Source organism: Giraffa tippelskirchi, chromosome 6 (genome assembly GCF_054371585.1).
Source record: "Giraffa tippelskirchi isolate mGirTip1 chromosome 6, T2T-mGirTip1v1.2.pri, whole genome shotgun sequence".
NCBI lineage: Eukaryota > Metazoa > Chordata > Mammalia > Artiodactyla > Giraffidae > Giraffa > Giraffa tippelskirchi.
Window position 1 is genome coordinate 113,111,256 of NC_137280.1, and position 21,809 is coordinate 113,133,064.

A 21,809-nucleotide genomic window follows, 5' to 3' on the forward strand; every position below is an offset into this window, starting at 1 on the left:
CCTAGCTCCTTTATAGATTTATTGGGTTTATCATTTTTTTCTTGATTCCTTAGTGAACCAATGAAAGTAACTATCCTTTTTTTCTGTTTCTATGCCAGTTACTTGAAGAGTTTTCTGTGCCTTGTTTTGTGTTTATGACACTTTATCTACATGTATTTACATGTCTAAAAATGTTTGCTATGTGTTTAGTAGATCCTGCACTTTTAAGTTAAAATGTTTACTGAATTCTTTGCTGTTTCATTTTGCTTAATTTTAAGCTACTTCTAGGGAAATACTTGGAAGTTCTTTGGGAGCCTTGGCCATGTCTTTGAAATTAATCTCAGGACTAGTAGTAGCAAGGAGGTGATTGAGTTATATTCAGTTGGCATTTAAGAGTGTTTCAGGGTACTTGATATTTTGCTGTAGGGAATCTAGAGATGAATAAAGAGGCATTCTTCCCTCTTCAGATTATTCACAGTCAGATTAGGGAAGTCAGGTGTGTATACTCACAGTAAATGCCAGAGAACTTTTATTAGAGTTTCTCTTTCTTATTCTTAAGAGTTAACACTTCTTACACTTGAATTTAAAATGTATTCCATCATTCCTTTTGCAAAATACTTGGTAAGATTTAAAAAACAGAGTTTCTAAGTAGCTGTTCTAGGGTATTTTACAGTAGAAGAGCACAGAGTCTTAGAGGATTATATGATTAAGTAGTAGTTCAAAAGAATTTTTGGCAGTCCAGTGCTTAGGATTCTGCACTTGACTGCTGAGGGCCCAGGTTCAATCCCTGGTCAGGGAACTAAGATCTCACAAACTGTGCAGTGCAACGAGAGAGAAAAAAAGAGTCCTTCTGTATGTGCCCAGTGTTTCTCCAGTTTGTTTTGGGCTTGACTGTGTTTGAGATCCTAATGTCAACTAATGGAGTTCCAGAGCTCTAGAGTTCCCTGCCCATGGACACAAAGAGGATATCAGATTAACACAATATAACATGTAATAAATGCTTTGTAAGCTATAGAGCCCTATGTATTTATTAGTTAATAATAAAAGCAGCAATAATCAATATTGTTAAAATAATTAACACTACTATTGAGATTAGCAGCTATTTGGAGATTTGTAATTGTGATTGATATAATTATTCATCACTTATATACAGAGGTCCAAGGTAGTAATATTGGTTATCTTTCTTGTTATTTCTATATACTACATTTTAATGTGTTAACTCTAAAAATGAAAGAATGAATATTTATAATTTTGGGAGGAAAACTTGGAATTGAATTTGACAACTAATATAAGTAGCTGCACAAAAAGTGTTCAAGCAGATTTAATACAAAAATTATGATAGTATTAGATGAAATGAGGTCAAAAGTAGTTGGTTTTTTAAGAAAGATGAAGTGGTCCAGGAAAAGAGAACCATGTGTGACAGAAGGAGAAATCACATAAAGGACAAAAAAGAATGAAAATCTTAACTAGCAGTTAAGGTATTAGGGGTTGGGAGAATGATATCTAACTTTGTTTTTGGAATTTCAGGGGCTGCTTGGATGGGGTTATTACTTGATAATGCTTCCATTCCGGTTTACCTATTATACAATACTTGATATATTTAGGTACGTACCTTTGTATCCATGTGTTTAGTAGCAACAGGGTAGACTTTGGAGCAGAAACAGATCAGAATAAGGTTTATGCTCTTACCAATTTTGACTTGCCAGTTTATCATCATATTGAATACTTTTCCTGAAGTATTTCATATAGCATGAAAATATTTTCAGTTTTTCGAACATAATAACAGATGTTACCATTTTCACAGATGAGTCTGCCTATATTTATTGTATCCTCCCTATCCCACCATGTTTTCCCCCTACATTCCCCAGTTAGTCTTCACACCCTTTCTGTTCCAACCTTTGTTACCTTAACTAGCTTCACACTCCTTGTTAACTTTCACCCTAAACCATCTTACAACTCATAATTCCAACAGATTGACTTGCTCTGAAATGACCCATTTTTTCCCAGATTCCTCCTGTAACAGTTTCACTGTTCTAGACACCCTTTCTGCACATTTCCCTCTGTCTTGGCAACCCATAGGTTTGCTGGCATTATAATCCTTCCACATGTGTGTACACCCTTGCTTCACACCTTCACTTTTCTTCTCACTTCCTTCTTTTTCTGTTTGGAGAGCTCAGCACAGGAAGCTACAGAAAGACTGGAAAATGTCAGGGGACCCAAGGTGCACATCAGACTTGAGTGTCTGATCTGGAACTCAGTAATAGATGAATCCACATCTAATCTTTATGGAGAACTAGAATGTTTATGGGCATCCAGGCCAACAAATGTAGCCTTGTATGCATATAGTGCAACCTGTACCTGCCTCTGAATACAGGCTAATCTTTGCCTTACTCTAGGGAACAGAGCCTGAAGGTATGGACTGACCAGCTTCAGAAGTGCATGTAAAAATCTTAAAAATCATAATGAAGACTGAGTTGTATCTCTGTTGTTTTGTTTTTATTTAAGCTAACTGTCCTAAATTGTGTTGGCCATTGGAATATATTGTGATTGGAAAGAACAACAACAAAAAATAATTAAAACCTCTATCCATTCATAAAATTTGAAAATTTGGAGTAATAAGATAATCCTAAAATACTTGATTTCAGAGAAAGTTATCAAAACAGTAATCTTAAGGATTTCTAATCACTCCTCCACATACACAGCTTCTTTCTTTTGTTTTTAATTTGCTCTGGAATGTTTGTGTCAATGAGTTAGATTTGATTATTCAGGAGAAATTCCAAGTGACATTGTGTGTATATGGGAAATTTATTAAGGGGATAAAGAACTGGCTTAGTATTTGGTAAGGAGAGTATCATAGTGTAGTTAGCTTTTCTACGCTGAAATTTCTTCAAGTATATGAATATTGTTTGCTTTCTTGGGGAAAAAGATGCATGGCGTGTGTTACTAATTTTAATGCAACTGTATCATCCAAGCAACTTGTTTAATGTTATGTAGCACCTTGACTTATCAAACTCCTGCTCCTTTGCCTTTTATGGAAACCCAAAGGATAAATAAATGGTACCATATAAATGTAATAAGGTGGCCTCTTCAGAAACAGATGTACCATCTTTAAACTTAAGTAACTGCCAAGTCTCCAACTCTGCCAAGTGTTGTCTAGATCCATTTTATAACTTCCTCTGTGGATGCTGTCAACCATAAATCACTGAGCAGAATTTACTTGCCCCATTGACGAGCAAGTAAATCATGACTGCAAGTTTGGATTTGAAATTCTTGTCCATAATCTGAATAGTTTGGGAATGTGGATTCATAATTCAAAATTCCAGGAGAACAGAAAGGAAAGGGAATGGCAAGTAGAACAACCAGAAAGAGACAGCTCTGTTCTAGAGCAGCACTAATAGAACTTTTTGTGATGATGGAAATGTTGTGTATCTTCACTGTCTAGTATGGAAGCCATTAGCCACATGTGGCTATTGACCACTTGAAATGTGGCTGTGGTGAGTGATGAACTAAATTTTTCGATTGTATTAAATTAATTTTCTTGGTAATTTAGATAGCCATATATGGCTCTTGGCTGCTGTTTTAGACAGTGCCATTATGAAAGTCTGGGGCACAGCCTGACTCATACCTTTGTGGAGATTGTGTCTTCCTTTCCCAGTTCTTTTAGCCCTAAATTTTTCTGCAAAAAGCACTTAAGATTTGTTTATGCCAGTGTTGAAATTTATAATCCTAGTAGTTTATATTCTTCTTAAACAGGCAGTGGCACAACTTGCTGCTTTGTGGCTTTTGAGCCAGACTGTATTCTCAGGTTTGATGGTCCACTCACAGGTGTTTCACCTCCCCTTGCTGCCGTGCCTGTGGCTCTGCTATAGGAATCTTTACAAACTGGCCCACTCTGTATGCACTACAGTAAGCTGATTCATGTGATATTTATTCCTTCCTCCCCAGGTTTGCTCTTCGTTTTATACGGCCTGACCCTCGCAGCCGGGTCACTGATCCCGTTGGGGACGTTGTTTCATTTATGCACTCTTTTGAAGAGAAATATGGGAGGGCACACCCTGTCTTCTACCTGGGAACGTACAGCCAGGTCAGTGCCACAAACCATATAGATGCCAATTTATTGATATGGTTCTATCCTCAAAGGAAAGCATAGGCCAACACTGATCATGTCATTCTTTTATTCAAAAACTTGAAATGACTGTTTATAGCTTACACACACACAAAACAAGCCCTTTAGCTGGGCCCTCTTTGATCTAATCCCAACCTCCTTTTGAGGTCTTTCCTGCATAACTTGTTTCCCTGTACCATAGGTTCTAGCTAAACAATCCCGTTAACACACTCTGTAACGTCCTGCCTCTGTGCCTTTGCTTTTACTTTACTGTTTCCTCTATGGAATGCCTTCCTCACATGTTTGTTAACTGGAATCTAGGCCATCCTTCACCAGCTCGTGTCTCTCCCCTCTTGTACCTTTCCTGATTGCTGCACTCTACCCTGCCTACTTGTAGACTAAAATAATCTTTTGTACTTTCATAGTGGTTTTTTTTTTTTAATGTTATAGCAGTTTCACAGTCTTCCTTATTTTATAGTTGTTTGTGTTCATGTCTTATCTCCTATACCAGAATATAAGCTCCTTGTAGGCAAAGCCTAAGTCTTCTTGGATCCCTCACAGAACTGAATAAGGGCATAGACCATAGACTCAAGGCAGCACATCTTATTTAACCCAAGCAACACACACCTTTGACTGTTGTTATCTCTCAGGGGGCAAAAATTAATAGGAGTTTTATGGGTATTGTGCATACCCCTAGTTTACCAGAAAAAAATGTAGAAGTAAGCACTGTGGGCATGTGCCTAAGGGTGGTTCTATTCTGCAGCCTCCAGGATTCCTGAATCTATCAGAAAAAGGAGAAAAATGCTGACTCTTGCTTCCTGTGTGATTCTCCCACATCTGCTTTTTCTCACTGGCTGCTCCCACCTCCCTCAGTAAGCCTTAAGCACCTACTATATGCCACACGTTGTGCTCAATGATAGAGATACAGTCGTGAATGAGATGGGTCCTCTCATACACCCTCTTTGCTGTGATCCTGAGGGTAGACCACTATTGATCGTTCAGGAAATCTTAATTGAATTGTAATGTGCCCAGGATTCTACAAATGCAAAGACACACACAGGAATCTTGGACACTTGCCTTATCTTTGAAGATCTTTTAAAACTCATGCTCTCTAAAATGCCCATGGGTCCCTCATTTTCTCATCCCTGTTTGGCATGTAGCCAGGGATCAGGCTTATCTTCACAGTGTTTATTATGCTGTAGCTACAAAGTGGCAAAATTTTCGTCTCCTTTTTCAGGTCAGATTCTCCTGTTTTTATCTTCCTTTAGACTGTGGGAACAGCTGACTTTTCTGTGAATGCAAGGGGCTTTTTTCTGTCAGCCTGCTTATTCTCACTTGTCTAATACAATTTAAATCCTAATAACACTAAAAACTTTTTCATTGAAGCTTATTAGCATATGGACTTTGTATTGGGAGAGGAATGCCAGGGGTGTGAAGATAGAAGCCCAGGAGTTTTCTGGTTTTCTTGCTTACCTTCTTTCCTTATTTCTTCTTTTGTTCCTAAATACATAGCTATATCCATTAGGACCCTTATCGTAATTAAAAGTTTGAAGCACAGTCATCATCATAATTAGTGATCTTCTGTTTCTCACAGGCACTTAATGATGCCAATCGGGAACTTCGCTTTCTTTTGGTTTATCTTCATGGAGATGATCACCAGGACTCTGATGAATTCTGTCGGTAAGTGGATTTTTTTTTTCTCCCTCTTTTCTGATCTTATCTGCTGATAGTTGTGGTAAGCAAGTTCCTCTCATGTCGTTTTCATCCCTCTCCACAGCAACACACTCTGTGCACCTGAAGTTATTTCACTAATAAACACTAGGATGCTCTTCTGGGCATGCTCCACAAACAAACCTGAGGGATACAAGGGTAAGTTGTGATTTTTTTTTTCTCATTGAAATTATTAAAATATCTTTCAAATAATCTGGACGGACATGCCATTTATCACATGCCTATTCTGTGGCCGACCAATCCTCTCAGCAGTCATAAGAGATGGGGGTTGTATTACCTCCACTGAATAGTTTAGGCATTTAAGCTGCTGGCCCAGGATCATACAGTTAGCAAGTTTTGTAGCACGCTCAGGTCTGTCAGACTCTAGCCCACTTATTACAGTTAACCATTGCCAGAACCTGTTTTATTTTTTGAAATACCCAGTCCTGGCCAGCCACTTGCCTTTAATCTTAGTGGGCTTTTTACCAAAGAGTTTATTCTTGTCATTAGCAGTTTTACCAGAGCTTCTTGCACAGTGAGATAGTTGTTTGAGTATGTTGAGTGCCCATATGGATTCAGAAAGCTCAGATGTTTACTGACTATAACTAACTCTTAATTGGAGGTAAATATCTTTAGAAGTCAGTGTAAGATATACCAGCTTCCCTGGTAGCTCAGTTGGTAAAGAATATGCCTGAAGTGCAGGAGACCCAGGTTTGATCCCTGGGTCAGGAAGATCCCCTGGATAAGGAAATGGCAACCCACTCCAGTATTCTTGCCTGGAGAATTCCATGGACAGAGGAGCTTGGCGGGCTACAGTCCATGAGGTCACAAGAGTCGGACACAACTTAGCAACTAAACCACCATAAGATATAAAGATATCTAGTGAAGGAAAACATAGTTTACTTTGCAGCTACTTCTGTTCAGCAACTTTTGAGTATATATTGGCATACAGGTTCTGTGCTAAATCCTGAGAACCAAAGATGCAGTAGATGGTTTGTCTGCATCCTGGAATCTGAATTGTTGTTCCTAATTGGTTTTTAAATAGCTGATAAGTTCCTGCATATTTGCCATTCTAATATGGCTTTGGAGATGAGCAGTGATAGAAGGAGACTAAGGATTTTTTTATGGAAGCTTAAAATCTCTTCTTTCAAATCTTAAGGTAAAACTGTTATAATAAAATCTTGGTTATTTGGAGGACCAACTTCTAAACTTGTTCAGAATAGAAAAGCTAGCCCTTTTTTTTATTGGGTAGCATGTGTGGGACATAGGAAAAGGGGATAAGGAAGGGATTGGATAAAAGGAACAAAAGATAGGGAAGATGATGGTTGAGATCATCACCAGTAACAGAAAACTGGCGAGTTGCAGCCTTGGCCTCTTTAGGCTTGACCCAACCAACACAAAGAATTATTATAATAAGCAGTAGCCAGAGTCCTTGTATATCCTTTTTGCTCTGTCAAATAGACATTGTCCTTGAACTCTGCAGCCTGTTCTAGCATCATCATGACAACCACACCCCACCAGAAAAGGCTGTCCTACTCTAATCAGACTACTTGGAAATAGGGACACGAATATATAACAACAACAACAACAAAAAGATTGAGAAACTAGGAGAGGAAAAAAGGTAGGCAGGGAATAAATGACACCTCCATTGTTTCCCAGTTGAGACTGAAGTAGTTATCTCTTGCTTGTTGTGTGAACTCTAAGAATTAATCTGTTTCATCCCTAAGTCCTGCCCTTGATCTTTTGTATCTTCTTTCTGTCAGTCTCTCAGGCTTTAAGAGAAAACACCTATCCATTCCTGGCCATGATTATGTTGAAGGATCGGAGGATGACTGTGGTAGGACGTCTAGAAGGCCTCATTCAGCCTGATGACCTCATTAACCAGCTGACATTTATCATGGATGCAAATCAGACTTACCTGGTGTCCGAACGCCTAGAGAGGTACAGGGGAGTTCCTCTCTGGAACTGAGAGACCAGCTGCAGACGTGGGTGCCTTACCTGGGGCTTCACAAATCCTGACTTCTTCTCTGTGTTAGGCAACTTCAAAAGCCGTGTCCATTTAATGTTAAAATATTCATATATTGATGCTTTGACCTAAGTAACTCCATCAAATCATTTGTCCTTGGAGTTGTCATTCAAAATAAAGATAAAACTCTGTGCTCAGGATTATAAATCATGTCATTTAAAATAGCTGAGCATGATATAAAGAACTTAAATGTAAAAACTGAGGAATGGTTATAACTCCTCCCCCCATCATATAAGTAATAGACAGGGATTAATGTAGAAAATTTAGGAAACACAGAAAAGCACAAAGAAGAAATTTTAAATAATTCATAATCCTACCACCACTTTAACATTCTGGGATATTTTCTTTTAATTTTACAGACACAGACACACGACACTCTACATACATACCCAATTTTTCAGAGAGAAAAAGAAATATCCCAAAATGTTAGTGTTTTTTTTTTGATTAGTAGAACTCGGAATAAGGTGTTTCTGTATTTTTCAAATCGGCTAAAACGTGTGTGGTTTTTTAGTTTTATGAAAGCAACATATACAAACATGCAGTTACCCAAGAAGGTATTTATCTATAAAATATGATATTGATGATCATTTGATGGCAATAATACTGAGTTCTGTTCAGATTGGGGGGAGAGGATAGTTTTACATGAAAAATTGAAAAGAGATGGAAAAGCTTGCCATTTCTTTTTCTGCCAAATTAAATTAAGACGAGACAGTGCATTTAGGTTCTGCATGCTTTCTTTGTACTCTCTCATGGTAGTGTGACATAGTCATCTGCCGAGATTGTCAACCTTTTTAACCCCCTAAAAAATTTCAGTATAAGGAAACACAGGGCTTTGTGAGATTTATCTTTTCCTTTTGTGCTTTTGATCTGTCCACAGGGAAGAACGAAACCAGACCCAGGTGCTGAGACAACAACAGGATGAGGCCTACCTGGCCTCTCTCAGAGCTGACCAGGAAAAGGAGAGAAAGAAGCGAGAGGAGCGAGAACGGAAGAGGCGGAAGGAGGAAGAGGTGCAACAGCAGAAGCTGGCGGAAGAGAGGCGGCGGCGGGTGAGGAGCCTGTCTCTGCTTCTGGTGACTCCCAGACTGGTCTTTTCTTAAGTGTGAAAGGAAGAAACTAGATGATAGGATTGTGAATGATTTAAATTCTCCATGCCATTTTAGTATTTACTACATTTTTCACAAAAAGTATTTTTTTAAAAGTCTATTAAAACAAATATAAGAGTAAGTATAAAGGTTATGTAAAACAGCTCTGTTCCATGAAAATTAAGCATAAACAGATAGTAAACAGTTCAATATGCTAATTCACAGCAGTAGTGTTTAAACATTCAAGTACCAGTGTTAGCTCATCTGACATTTAATTCGTGATCTTGTTTCATCATTGCCTTTTGCTGCTTGATTATAGCCAGTGTCCTTTAGTCATTCCCTTTTTTCTAACAGTTGCATACCTTAACATAGTCAATAAATAATACATGTGATGCAGTGGTGTGTAATCAAATAAATATAATTTGAAGTAAGGTGTTTCTGACTCTTGCCAAGAAGTTTTTTTCCTGATGCTGTCCAGTAAACCTACATGATATGATTGTATTTCTTGTTTCCTTGTTCCCTAGTTGGAACCATAGTCTCACCTTTGCTTTGTGTCTCTACAGAATTTACAAGAGGAGAAGGAAAGGAAGTTGGAGTGTCTGCCCCCAGAGCCTTCCCCTGATGACCCTGAAAGTGTCAAAATCATTTTCAAATTACCCAATGATTCTCGAGTAGAGAGACGATTCCACTTTTCACAGTCTCTAACAGTAAGGACTGCCTCAATTGTGTGAAGTGTTAAAGTCTGGGCTATAGTTTTGAAAGCTTTTAAGGACTCTCAAGAATGTTGTTGGTTTATCTGCTGCTCTAATGAACAAAGGAGGAAGGGGGTGGAACAGAGAGTGAAGAGGGCACTGAATTATTGTAGGTTCCTTCAGGTCTAGCTGCCAACACAGAGCAGTTATTAAGATTTCATTATGTCATGTTTGAGCTCTGCCAAGAAGAAAATATACCTTACCAAGAAGTTCCACAGAAGACTCGGTCAGGTGTTGGAGGTGGAAGGCTCTCCCTTGCTGCTCAGCTTTCATTGGCTTCAGAATCCCATCAGCACCCCTTGCTGTGTAGAAAAGGCTCTATCCCCATGGCCCTAGAAGGACTGGAATTACACAACTGAATATAAGTGTGCGTGCAGCTTTCATGTATTTGTCACGCTTTCTTTTTTCTCAGGTTAACCCATAATCCCCATGTAGTAGGGCTACCTTGTATAGCTGGTGTCCATAGGTAAATAGTATTTGTCATTCCATAGAGATGTAGTTAAAAGCGGAGACAGAAAAAAAAAAAAAGCAGAGACAGAGTCTTACAGAATGAGAAGCAAATTCTCATTGTTCCATTGTTAATAGATGTCTCTCCTTGGTCAGTTTACTTAATCTCTATGCCTCAGTTTCTTCATCTGTAAAATGAGTATAATGGTCACTCTGTAATAGGATGATTAGGATTAAGTTCGTATGTAAAGTACTCAACGTTGTGCCTGGCTCATAGTAAACATTCAAATGCTATATTTGTTATCAGAAGGAATTACATTATATTTAGTGTTGGTATGTTGCCTTTATGTTTATATTGTGTTGGCATGTTGCCTTTGCAAATTTACAACTATACTAGATTCTGCCATTTCCCTGATCACTTGAAATAATCAGGAGTAAACTGCATAATTGGACTTCCGTGGAGGCTCAGTGGTAAAGAATCCGCCTGCCAATGCAGGAGGCTTACGTTCAATCTCTAGGTCAGAAAGATCCCTTGGAGCAGGAAATGGCAACACATCCCAGTATTCTTCTTGGGGAATCCCATGGACAGAGGAGCCTAATAGGCTACAGTCCATGGGGTCAAAAAGAGTCTGACATGACTTAGTGACTAAACAATAACAAACCGCATAATAGAAATGTGGCTGCTCTGTGGTTAGGTGAGGCTGGGTGGCACATTGATTACTTGTTCCTATTTAATTGGAGAACATTGAGCAAGTTACAGAATCTCTTACAGGGCCTCAGATATATCGCAAATGTAAAATGGAAATATGACTTGCCCTCTGATAACATTAAGCTGAAGGTATTTTAGGCCCTGTGCTGGGTACCCTGTGAGCTATGCAGGTGAGTAAAGTGTGGTTCTGAAATTCACAGAGCTTACTGACTATTAAGAATGTTAAGATGATTCAAAGAGCTAATTCACAGTAAAACATTGTGAGGCATCCTGGTGAAATAAATTAGCTTCTTCATTTTATTTTATTTATCTCTCATTTATACACTGATTTATATGGAGGAAGGTACTCTTCATCCCTAACTTTGGATATTTTATTTGGGAATAACATGAATGAGCCTCACACAGGACCTACTATTTTGTGGACGGTTACTGTATGTTCATTCCCTTCCCTTGATGTGTCTCCTAACTGCTGTTTTGTGTGTAGGTTTTAGCTTGCAACCGTCTTGACTAACAGTTGCCCTGTAGTATGCCCAAGCTCTTCTGGAGCTTTTATTCCCCAAACTCTCATTACATACATGAAAAGCCTAAGCAAAATTTCCTCTCCTCAGAGTTTTAGAGGAAAATCTATTAGAATTGTGGAATAGAATAGACTTTTAGTCAAAGGGTAATCAACCCATTTGTTAATAAATATTTAATCCTTATAAGTCTTTAAAAAGATTCACACTAAAAGTTATTTTAAAAACTAAGATGGAGAAACAAGGACAGGGCTCAGAGATAGGAAAGAAATGTGACGAGAGGTATAGTGGCACTGTTGGCTTTTCATTTAACATTCATAATGTTAATAGCATGTAGCTGAAGAATGAGTTACAGTTTTTTAGTGCTCTTACAGACTGTGATCTTCCTGTGAGTTCTACCCTTTATACATACTTTGAATGAGTGAATGTTACATGAAATGCACTGTTTGTGCATGATGCTCAACTCTTGACAGTGATTAAATGCTAGGATTAAAAAAAGGATAAAATGTACAAAAATCTCCAGCTTCCGTGATTGGGCAGAAAAGTGGCACCTGACTTTCTCCTAAATAAATGCATATAAGAGAGAGTCCAAATTAAACTCAGCCCAGAACTCATTTTTCTATCCATTACAAACCAAAATGGACCTCTAGAGTGATTTTATGTGTTTCTTGATGGTATTAGGGCATTTCCAGTGATAAAAAATGCCAGTGTTGTATTAATGTCGAATATTATCAAGCAATGATTGAAAAAGGAGCAAGATATTTTGCCCTTTTGTAAAACCCTTACTGGGTTCATACCAAGAATACTTGGTGCAAGTCTAACTGATGCATCTCAAGAAAAGAAAAGGAGAATGAATGTTAATGGAAATTGCAAAGACAGAAGGGAACTGAAAATTATTAAGGTTGATGGATCAAAATATGAGAAGTTTGTAAAATCATGACTGGATTAGGTAAGAGGAAAATGAACTTACTCTTTAAATGGATTTGTAGCTATAGCCCCTTAAAAATTCTAAAGAGGTAAGTTTAAGTTAAGACAAACACAGGAAGGACTGCTTCACCAAAAGGGAATACACTTATATGAGAGGTGGAATAAAAAGGAAATAGAAATAGATTCCCTCAGAAAAGTAAGGGTAACTTGAATAGTGTGTTCCTGATCTTTGTGAGGGACCTGAAAGAGGTTAGCAGTGTCCTTCTTAGCACATCCCTTAGAATCTTGTTAGGAATGGAATATGTGGGACTTCCCTGGTCTTCCAGTGCATGGGACATAACGTTCAATCCCTGGTCTCAGAAGATCCCACACGCCAAGGAGCAACTAAGCCCTCGTACCACAACTGCTGAGCCCACACGCACTGCAATGAAAAGTTCCTATGTGCTACAGTGAAGATCCTGCATGCCACCCCTAAGACTTGACACCACCAGATAAATACTTGTTTAAAAAACAAAAAAAGGGAGACTTACCTGGTGGTCAGTGGTTAAGACTTCATGCTCCCAACACAGGGGGCCTCGGTTCCCTCCCTGGTCCGGGAACTAGATGCTGCAACTAAAAGCTTGCATGCCTCAACTAAGAGTTCACATTCCACAGCTAAGGATTCCACATGCCACAACGCAGACCCAGCGCAGCCAAATAAATAAATATTTTTAAAAAAGAAATGGAATATGAGATGAAGAGGACCATAGATCAGCCAGGGTGTGTGTTCTTAATGGGTGGAGTTAGGAGCAAGGGGAAGATAAGAATTTACCTGTATCTTGTCAGAGCCAGACCAGAGTTAAGAGGGCTTTTTCAGAAGAGAGGTCCACATGGAGGGTGCTGGTCCCGATCTCGATCAAGTTAAGGAGGTATCCACTTGTGGGGACACCCAGTGCAGAGAAGTCAGAGCCCAGGTGGCCTGGGAATGGAGTAGATATTAAAGCCAGAACCAGGTACATTTGGAAAGCGGAATCAACTTGTAGCATTCAGCATATAGAGAGGGAAATAAAGATACAGATAGTGTGTATGTATGTACACATTGCCTAGCTTTCTCCACAGAGAGTGCCTAGGAACATCAGCACCCCAGTAGCAGTGAACATACTTTTAGTACCTGGATCATGGTTTTTATTTATTTTCTTAGTTTTTTCTTTCTTTGGCCACATCATGCAGCATGTAAGATCTTAGTTCCTTGAGCAGGGATTGAACCTGTGCTCCTTGCAATGGAAACATGGAATCCTAACCACTGGTCCACCAAGAAATTCCCTAGGTCATGGTTTTGGAATGCCATTGTCCATTAGGAAGAACCAGGGAATGTCCCCTGGTGGTCTAGTGGTAAAGAATCCCTGGTCCAGGAAGATACCACATGCTGCAGAGCAACTAAGCCCGTGTGTTGTGCCATAACTACTGAGTGCTGCAGCTACCGAAGCCCATGGGCCTAGAGCCTGTACTCCACAACAAGAGAAGCCACTGCAGTGAGAAGCCTATGCACTCCAAGGAAGAGTAGCCTCCATTAGCCACAACAAGAGAAAGCCTGCATGCAGCAATGAAGACCCAGTGCAACCAAAAATTAAAAATTTTTTTAAAAAGAATAATCAGGGCTCCTTGGAGAAATGGCTGATTGCAGGGCTGGGATGGAAAATACAAGATTTGCCTGTAACACCTTGTGCCACAAAGCAAGGAATTATTCAGAGAACGTTGGAGACATGTCAGAAATACACAGAAGCCAGCTTCATTGGGCTTCTCAGACTCCATCAGCAACAGTTTGAAGATTATAACCTATTGAATAAAATAGGAAAGCATGGCTCTATGTTAATAAATTGAAGAAAGTTTGAGAAGCAGAATGTCTTTGGAGTTTCAAAGAACTTACCCACGAAATATTCCTTAGTTACAATAGAGAAAATACTAAGAGTGAAGAGGCCTGGCAAGTCCCACCTTAATCAAGTGATCATAGTGAACATCATAGGTAATAGAGCAAATTGAAATTATACTCTACCTGAATAGGATGCATTGAGTAGATCACATCATCATTTCTGTAATACTCCTGCCAAAGATGCATAACTGGAACTAATCATGAACAAACTTCAGATAAACAAATTGAGAGGCAAAATAACTGACTAGTAACCTTTAGTAGTGTCAGGGTCATGAAAGTTAAGGAAATGCTGCAAATTTGTTCCAGGCTAAAGGAACAGACTTAGGAGATGTGACAGCTACTAAATGCAACACACAATTCTAAACTGGATGCTTTTGCTCTAAAAGGCAAGTGCCAGTACTTGAATGGGGCCTGAATGAAAATTTAATGTACTTTATTATAGTAATAATATATCAGTTAAGTTTCCTGATTTTGCAGGTTTTGTATTATGAAGGTAATTGCCCTGTTTGTAAAATATACACAAGTATTCTGGGATGATGGGACATTCAGTTGGTAGCTCACTTTCAGTGGGTTCAAAGAAAAAATTCTATACCTATGCTTCCAACTTTTCTGTAACTCTTGACTATTTCTAAGTAAAAAATGTTTAGGGCTTCCCTGGTGGCTCAGTGGTAAAGAACCCACCTGCCAATTGAAGAGACATGGGTTCAATCCCTGGGTCAGAAAGACCCCTGGAGAAAGAAAATGGCAACCCACTCCAGTATTCTTGTCTGGGAAATACCGTGCACAGAGGAGCCTGGGAGGTGACAGTCCATGGGGTCACAAAGACTAGGACTTACCAACTCAACAGCAAGGCTTGTTGTTTATATCAGACCAGTTTTCAAAAAAAGAGATGTATCAGTTCATAGCAGGACTTGGTAACAAATCTCTTAAAAGAGCTTCCCTGCATATTTGCTCTGTGAAATGGATGGATTTTGAAATGAAATTTCAGTGTAATGCGGTAATTTTGTATCTCCAAGTCATCCTGGAGAGAGCTGGGGTGTATTTGATTTCATAGTTTTTTTGTGCGTGTGTTTTCTCACTGCCTTTTTTCTCTGTGACCTCTGTAGGTAATCCACGACTTCTTATTCTCCTTGAAAGAAAGCCCTGAAAAGTTTCAGATTGAAGCCAATTTTCCCCGAAGGGTGCTGCCCTGCCTCCCTTCAGAGGAGTGGCCTAACCCCCCAACGCTGCAGGAGGCCGGACTCAGCCACACAGAAGTTCTCTTTGTTCAGGACCTAACAGACGAATGACACTTTTTCTTCCTCTTCTCTCCCACCCCAATCCTCAAAAGAAATGGAAAAAAACAAAAACAAAAAATAAGAGAGATTCATATTATTATTATTATAATACAATATTTTTTTTAAAGACTGCTGCATCCTAAGGAAGGATCAGAAACCATGCTGCCTGCAAGAGTCACCACCTGTGTGCGCACGCAAGGTTAGCAATGAACGTTCCCGCTGGCAAGCCCACCCTTCCCTACTGCCTCTGCACCATACACCTTCCAATGAAAGGAGACTCTTCACCTCCAACCCAGCCATTGTCCCAGCTGGGGAAGGGGACATTCCCACTAGGTCTCATGCATTCTTGCTTTTATGGAAAATAAAAGTGAAAACCTTCATCAAACAGCTACTGCAGCATCTCCTGAGGACTCACTTCTTCCACCTCCAGAGAAGAGAGGGAAGAGAAGGCACAGAACAGAGAGATGTTCCTTCAACTTCCTACAATTTATGAATAATTAAAAATTTTTTTTCTGTTGCTTTGTAATGACCAAAGGAATGAGGCTGACATAGGTGTATTTGTTTTCCTTAACATTATTTGATAAAGAGCCAGTTTTTAAACCCATGAATTCTTGCCCTGGGCTCCTTAGCCCACAAGAGTGTAATAAAGGTGCCCTGGGCTGGTTTTTGCTTATTTCTGCCATTGTCCCTCTCTCGTTCCCAGAGAGGTGGTTCTTTTTGGTCCAACTCTTGCTGTCCTTTCTTGCCACCTGTGCACCCCACTTGGGGCGATGGGAGGAAGTCCGGGTTTGTAGCCTTGCAAAGGTTGTGTATGTACCGATACACCCGTATATGTGGTATGAACTCCATGTAGATTTACCTATACATAAAACTGCAGCTTTTCCTTGGAATCTGGATCAGGTGGTCATTATGGGGTCTGAACCAAAGGATGGCAGTTCATTCCTGTTCTGACATGTGCATGCTCTTTCTGCCCAGCCCTGAGCCTTCCTGAATTGCCAAGCTTGGTGCCTTTCCAAAGGACTAACAGGGCCTGTGATGGAACCAACAGAACCATCTGAGAGGACCCTGCCTGTCTCCTTAGGAACATGGTGGTAGTGGTGGTTTAAGGATTGAAAGAACTATAGGCCAGAAGGAAGCCAAGAATAGAACTCAGCCTGTGTAAATTGTTGGAAGGCACATTTCAGTTTTTGATGTAGCCACCTGCTGTGGAGACAAGTTTTTATCCTCTCTCTCTACTGCTGTTGAAGCAGTAAGGGTTTTTAGCCTCTGGATGTATTGTCTGTGGTTGAGTTTATGGTAGTGGGTACATGGGTCAGGCCGTGTATTAGCATGAGCTGACAAGTATGCCAAAGTGTTCTGTGGTAGACTGATGTAGACTCCACACTGCAACCTACTGAAGTTACCACAGTTCCCTAGCATGTTGTGAGGCCTGGGCCTCATACCAAGGTCAAGCCCAACTTGCTGGATTTGCAGTCTCCAGAGGCTTTCTCCTGCTTAGCTAAAACCTGAGGGCCATCCTTTTAGGTTGCACTGACATGGCTGCTGTTTTCTGCTGCCCTCTGGTTGGGGTAAACACCAAGTGCCAGTGGGGAGCCCCATAGGTATCACCTGAGGACCTTGAGAATTTCACAGTGGCCTTGGCACAAGTGTCTACAGCACCATCTGCAGGAAAATGTAATCCTGCTCCTGGCTTCTGTTATTCTTCCACTTTGTTTCCTGCCATCCCATGACCAGATGAGTGGGAAATTGCTGGCTGTTGTCATAAAATGTTATCTGAAGTGAATATCAGGATAAACTGTGTTCTCCAGTCCACCTTATGTGAGAAGTCTGCTTCCTGCTGACAAGCACGCAAAGAGGAATTTTTTTCAGTTAACTCAGAACCAACCTACCTGCCTAGAATTTGCATTTCCCTGGCAGGACCTTTGCCAGGCTGGGTGTACCAAGTATCTTGCCCACACCTCTGGGAAGTTGTACTTTTTTTTGCTTAATAATTCAGTCTGCATCTTATTCTACAATGTGCACTTTATGCCTCTTGCCTTTTGCTAACCTGTCCAGTGAAAGAGGTCCAATGCCAGAGTATTAAAGTCTATCTGTGTCAGTACAACTCTCAGGATGGCCTGTCGATTTACTTTAGTTTTCAAGAGGCTCCACCTGAAGCACATGCTCCTTCTTAGTCTGTGTTGAAACAGCACTGCTTTGTTTTGTTTTTGTCCTTTTTTTTTTTTTTTAGCGCTGCTTTACTCAGAGCAGTTCCTGTCTTCTTGCTGACCTAGACCTGCCACTCATCCCACTCCTTTCCTCCATGAAAGATGCACATTTTGTTAATGCCAGTACAATCTGTGTGTTACTGCCAAGGAAGGACCTCTGGGAACTTGATGGGACCTTCAAGTGGGAAAACACTGAGAAGCTGGTGATCCACAAGCATTTGCTCTTGTTTCCAAATCGCCTGATTATTTCAGCTGTTTTCAAATGCCAAGTCATCAGCTAAACAAAAACACTTGTTTCCAGTTTTGTTCTGCACTCCCAAGACTGAAGTTGTAGATTCGGCTGAATTTCCATAGGAAGTGACCAAGCAAAGATACCCAATTGAAGTCAGTTGAATTTCTGCAGCCTCAGTTTTTTCTTCCACGCCTGCAGAATTTTCTGCAGCAAATAACTTCTTTCTCCTTGCTTTCACTATAATGTTTGGATAAAAGATGGCCAATGGAGAATACTTCCTTAAAAAAGAAAAACAAACTATAAAGAAGCTAAAAAGAACTTAGAATCTTCAACTGAACAGTCATTATGAAAATTGCAAATGGTGCCAAGGCCAAGGAAAAAGTTACGGAAGATGACTGTGGGCAAGAGTGATAACCCCCAGAACGCAAAGTCAGGGGAGTATTAATCTGGTGCTTGAACAAGGAGCTCCACTTTACAACCGGTTTTGGTTTTTGTTTTTTTTTTTTTTAAGGACTTGCGAGAGACGCAGCAACAAGAAATCCATCCACAAAGGATGCAGTGCCCCAACTTGTACTGCACCTGAATAAGTTACGTGATAATTTACTGAGGAAATCTAGTGTACTTTAAATTTTTTTCATAAAAGTTTACATTGTATTGTAGGTTAACATTAAATGTTTTATAACAAAATTTTCATACCAAGTTTTGGGTCTTTCTATCTGGGGGATTTGTGGTAGGTGTGGTTCTGTCTGAAGGCAAGGTCGGAAAACATCGGGGAGGAAATATTGCCAAGAAGCAAGAGAGTCAAAAAGAAGCAGGGAGGTAAAATAGACCTATGATGTGTTCCTATGAAAAACGGCAGCTCAGGCAGTGAATAGAAAGCTGGCGGATCTGTGTTCAGATTGTGGTCTGTCATTTGTCAGTCTTGTTAACCTCAGTGTCTCAGTTCCCATGAGCTTTAGTTTTACCCAAATGTAAATGAAGTTAATACCATCTGCCTCAGGGTGGGCTTGCAGATGAAATCAGATAAATGGAGGGAAAAGAAACTATATATGTATGTGAAGCACCCGACGCAGGTGTCGTTTGTCCCCCTCTCTCTGAGGAAGTGTATTTTGAAAGTATATTTTCTGGCATTAATAGCGATCAGCTTCTTAAGGAATGTCACTTCTGCCTGCACAGACCCATGTTCTTGTAAATGAGTGGCTAGAGAAGAGTCACTGGATCTAACAGATTCTCGACTTTTAGAACTACCCTGCTAGTCTATTTTTGCTCTTATTTTTATGTTTGAGGAAATTCAAGCCTCAGTTCTTCGCCTCTTTCCTACTATCTGTCCTGGGCAAAGATCTCATTTCTGTAAGGTTTTGTTACCTGACGAGTCTGCCCTGTTGCTTACCCAAAGATACATATATGTATTTTTTAACCCACATCTTAAGTGCAAACTAGAATGTCTTCTCAGTCTAGTAAGTCTGCAATAATAGTTTATTCACCTTAGGTCAGAATCCCCTAAAAATGAATACTTTACAGTTGATTGTTCACAAGATTTGCTTGATTGCTGACATATAAGATTTGTTTCATCTATTAATAGTCAAGGAAGATGTAGACTGATGCCAGGTACATCTGGTCGCAAATCCTGGCTGTGGCTGTGATTTTGGCCAACTAACCTCAACTCCCTAGGCTTCAGTGTCATCTGTAAGATAGGTCTAGATGTAGCGTTTCCATGAAGATTCAATAAATTGCTGCTGCAGAGTGCCTGGCACACAGTAAGTGTTGGGTAAAAGCTCCTGTTAACTGTTTTCCAGTTTGTAGCTGGCGCACTGCTAGCAATTCATCCCCATGCAGATCAAGGAAGGAGAGAAATAGGGGAGCGGTTGAGATTTTGCTTATGGGCAGATAGTGCCTGACATTTTTTTTCTTGACACACTTCTATCACTGCTGTTAGGACTCCATGTGTGCTTTTGCCTTGATAGAGCCACAAGCCTTGGGCCCCCAGAGTTCCTTCCTCTTGCCTCTTCTGCCACTTGGATGTGCTGTCTGTCCTCCAAGGCAAGCTCCCAAAGCACATACTATGTGCTTGGACTACTATATCCTGTTCTGGTTGCTACTGGCCATTCTCCAGATGTTGGCAACTGATACTTTTTCCACCAGCAACCTGGGTGACTCAACACCTGTATATGTGGATTCCCTAAAATTCCAGCTCCACTTGTGTGGAGCATAGTATTTACCTTGTGTGGCAGCGTAGTATTGCGGGAAGCAGCTTCGGAGTCAAATCTGGATTTGAAACTGCTTCCTGCTGGCAAGTTTCCTCATACATAAACCTCACAGCAGGATCCTTGCAAAGTCCAGGTGCCATTTTGCAGGATCTTAGTTCCTGAACCATCCCAGCCCCTGGCAATGAAAACGCCGAGTCCTAAACACTGTACTGCCAGTACAGTGCCTCCAGATGCCATTTAAAGGAACTGGTATCTGTGAAGTGCTTGGCACTGGGTACATGGGCAGAAAGTTGAGTGGTTGCTTTCTCCCTCCTATGCCAGCAGTCCTAGGCTTTGAGTGTGGCCTTCACTCAGAACTGCCTCACCCTCAGGACTTAAGAACCGACCTTCCACACCATAGCCGTTACTGTTCTTCACGTCTCTCTCCACTACAAGCCAGTACTGACTGTCACAATTCCCAAAGTTAACTCAACTGTTTGATTTCCCTCCTCTTGCTCCTTCAGCTGCAGAATCCTAGCATGTATCACAGTGAGTTGAGGAGCCCTAGGGGTTGGTGCCCACTCCTTTGATCCAGCTCAGGGAAATTCACCCATTTGTACCCCCACTGGCACTGCATCACTGTGCCCCCTTTCTCAAATCCAAGCCCATGTGCATCCTACTCACTCTCAAGCCTGCTGCAACATCTTACTTCCTGAGAAAAATGAGGTCTTGTCACAGAACTTCCTCATCTTCCTTTTTCACCTCAAAATTGTTCTGTGTTTTGTCACCTGCTTCCTGTTTCTCTTCTGTCTTGTGGGTGTATTTTCTCTCAAAAAAGATACAATTAACACAGTAAAATGTCCAGCTCATAAATCCACAGCTTGATACAGTTTTACCTAAGTGTACACCAACACCAAGGTGCAGAATACCTCCTCCCCCCAAGAAAGTTTATCCTTGTGTGTCTTCCCAGTCAATGGCCTCTCAGAGGTAACTATTCTGACTTTTTCACCATAGAAGTTTTGCCTGTTCTTAAACTTTGTATAAATGGATTCACCATGTATGTGTGTATGGGCTTCCCAGGTGGTTCAGTGGTAAAGAACCTGCCTGACAATACAGGAGATGCAGGAGACACGGGTTTGATCCCCAGGTTGGGAAGATCCCCTGGGAGAGGAAATGGCAATCCACTCCTGTATTCCTTCTGGGAAAATCCCATGGACAGAGGAGCCTGGTGAGCTATAGTCCTTGGAGTCGCAAGAGTCGGACTCAACTGAGCATGCATGCATGTATGATTGTATAATTTTATAAGTTGTTTTCATGATGGGAATTTAAGGAAGTTCAAAGAAGCAAAAAAAATTATTATAACCACACTGTCCAGAGATGTCCATTGTTAATAATGTGATGTGTATCTTCCCAGACTTTTCATTGCATATAAAAGCATTTTTAATACAGAAATGGGGTAATATTATAAATATTGAATTATCTCTATTTCACACACTCTTCTATATCTTTTTTAATGGCTATGCAGCATTTCCCTGAATAGATGTACCACATATTGATCAAAAGCCTCTTATGACATTTAGGTTGTTAAACTTTTTGTTTGCTTTTCTAGATAATAAATTGATGAACATTCCTATAGCTAAATATGCATGTCCATGTTTATTTTCTCAGGGAAAAAAATTCTAGTAGTGACATTAATGAGTCAAAAAGGAATGGAAATTTTTACTTTTTAAAATGTTTGTGTTA

The 21,809-nt window shown here is 40.2% G+C and overlaps 1 protein-coding gene and 1 long non-coding RNA gene across 4 annotated transcripts in view; one reads left to right on the plus strand and one right to left on the minus strand.

Annotated features, from left to right (window-relative positions):
* Positions 1-18,567, plus strand: part of FAF2 (Fas associated factor family member 2) — a 59,740-nt gene extending 41,173 nt beyond the window's left edge. For all 3 annotated transcript variants that reach the window (XM_081499154.1, XM_081499152.1, XM_081499153.1), the window contains exons 4-11: positions 1,507-1,583; positions 3,925-4,063; positions 5,679-5,764; positions 5,862-5,953; positions 7,558-7,735; positions 8,698-8,869; positions 9,469-9,612; positions 15,271-18,567. In XM_081499154.1, the coding sequence (XP_081355280.1) occupies positions 1,507-1,583; positions 3,925-4,063; positions 5,679-5,764; positions 5,862-5,953; positions 7,558-7,735; positions 8,698-8,869; positions 9,469-9,612; positions 15,271-15,453 (1,071 nt within the window). In that variant the 3' untranslated portion in view covers positions 15,454-18,567. The remainder of the gene's footprint in view (positions 1-1,506; positions 1,584-3,924; positions 4,064-5,678; positions 5,765-5,861; positions 5,954-7,557; positions 7,736-8,697; positions 8,870-9,468; positions 9,613-15,270) is intronic.
* On the minus strand, positions 5,478-10,702 carry LOC145509816 (uncharacterized). The gene is made up of 3 exons (XR_014056491.1): positions 10,610-10,702; positions 9,861-9,998; positions 5,478-5,938 (listed from the first exon to the last, which is right to left on the minus strand). It is a non-coding gene; the product is annotated as an uncharacterized LOC145509816 (long non-coding RNA).
* Positions 18,568-21,809: the final 3,242 nt, after the last annotated feature.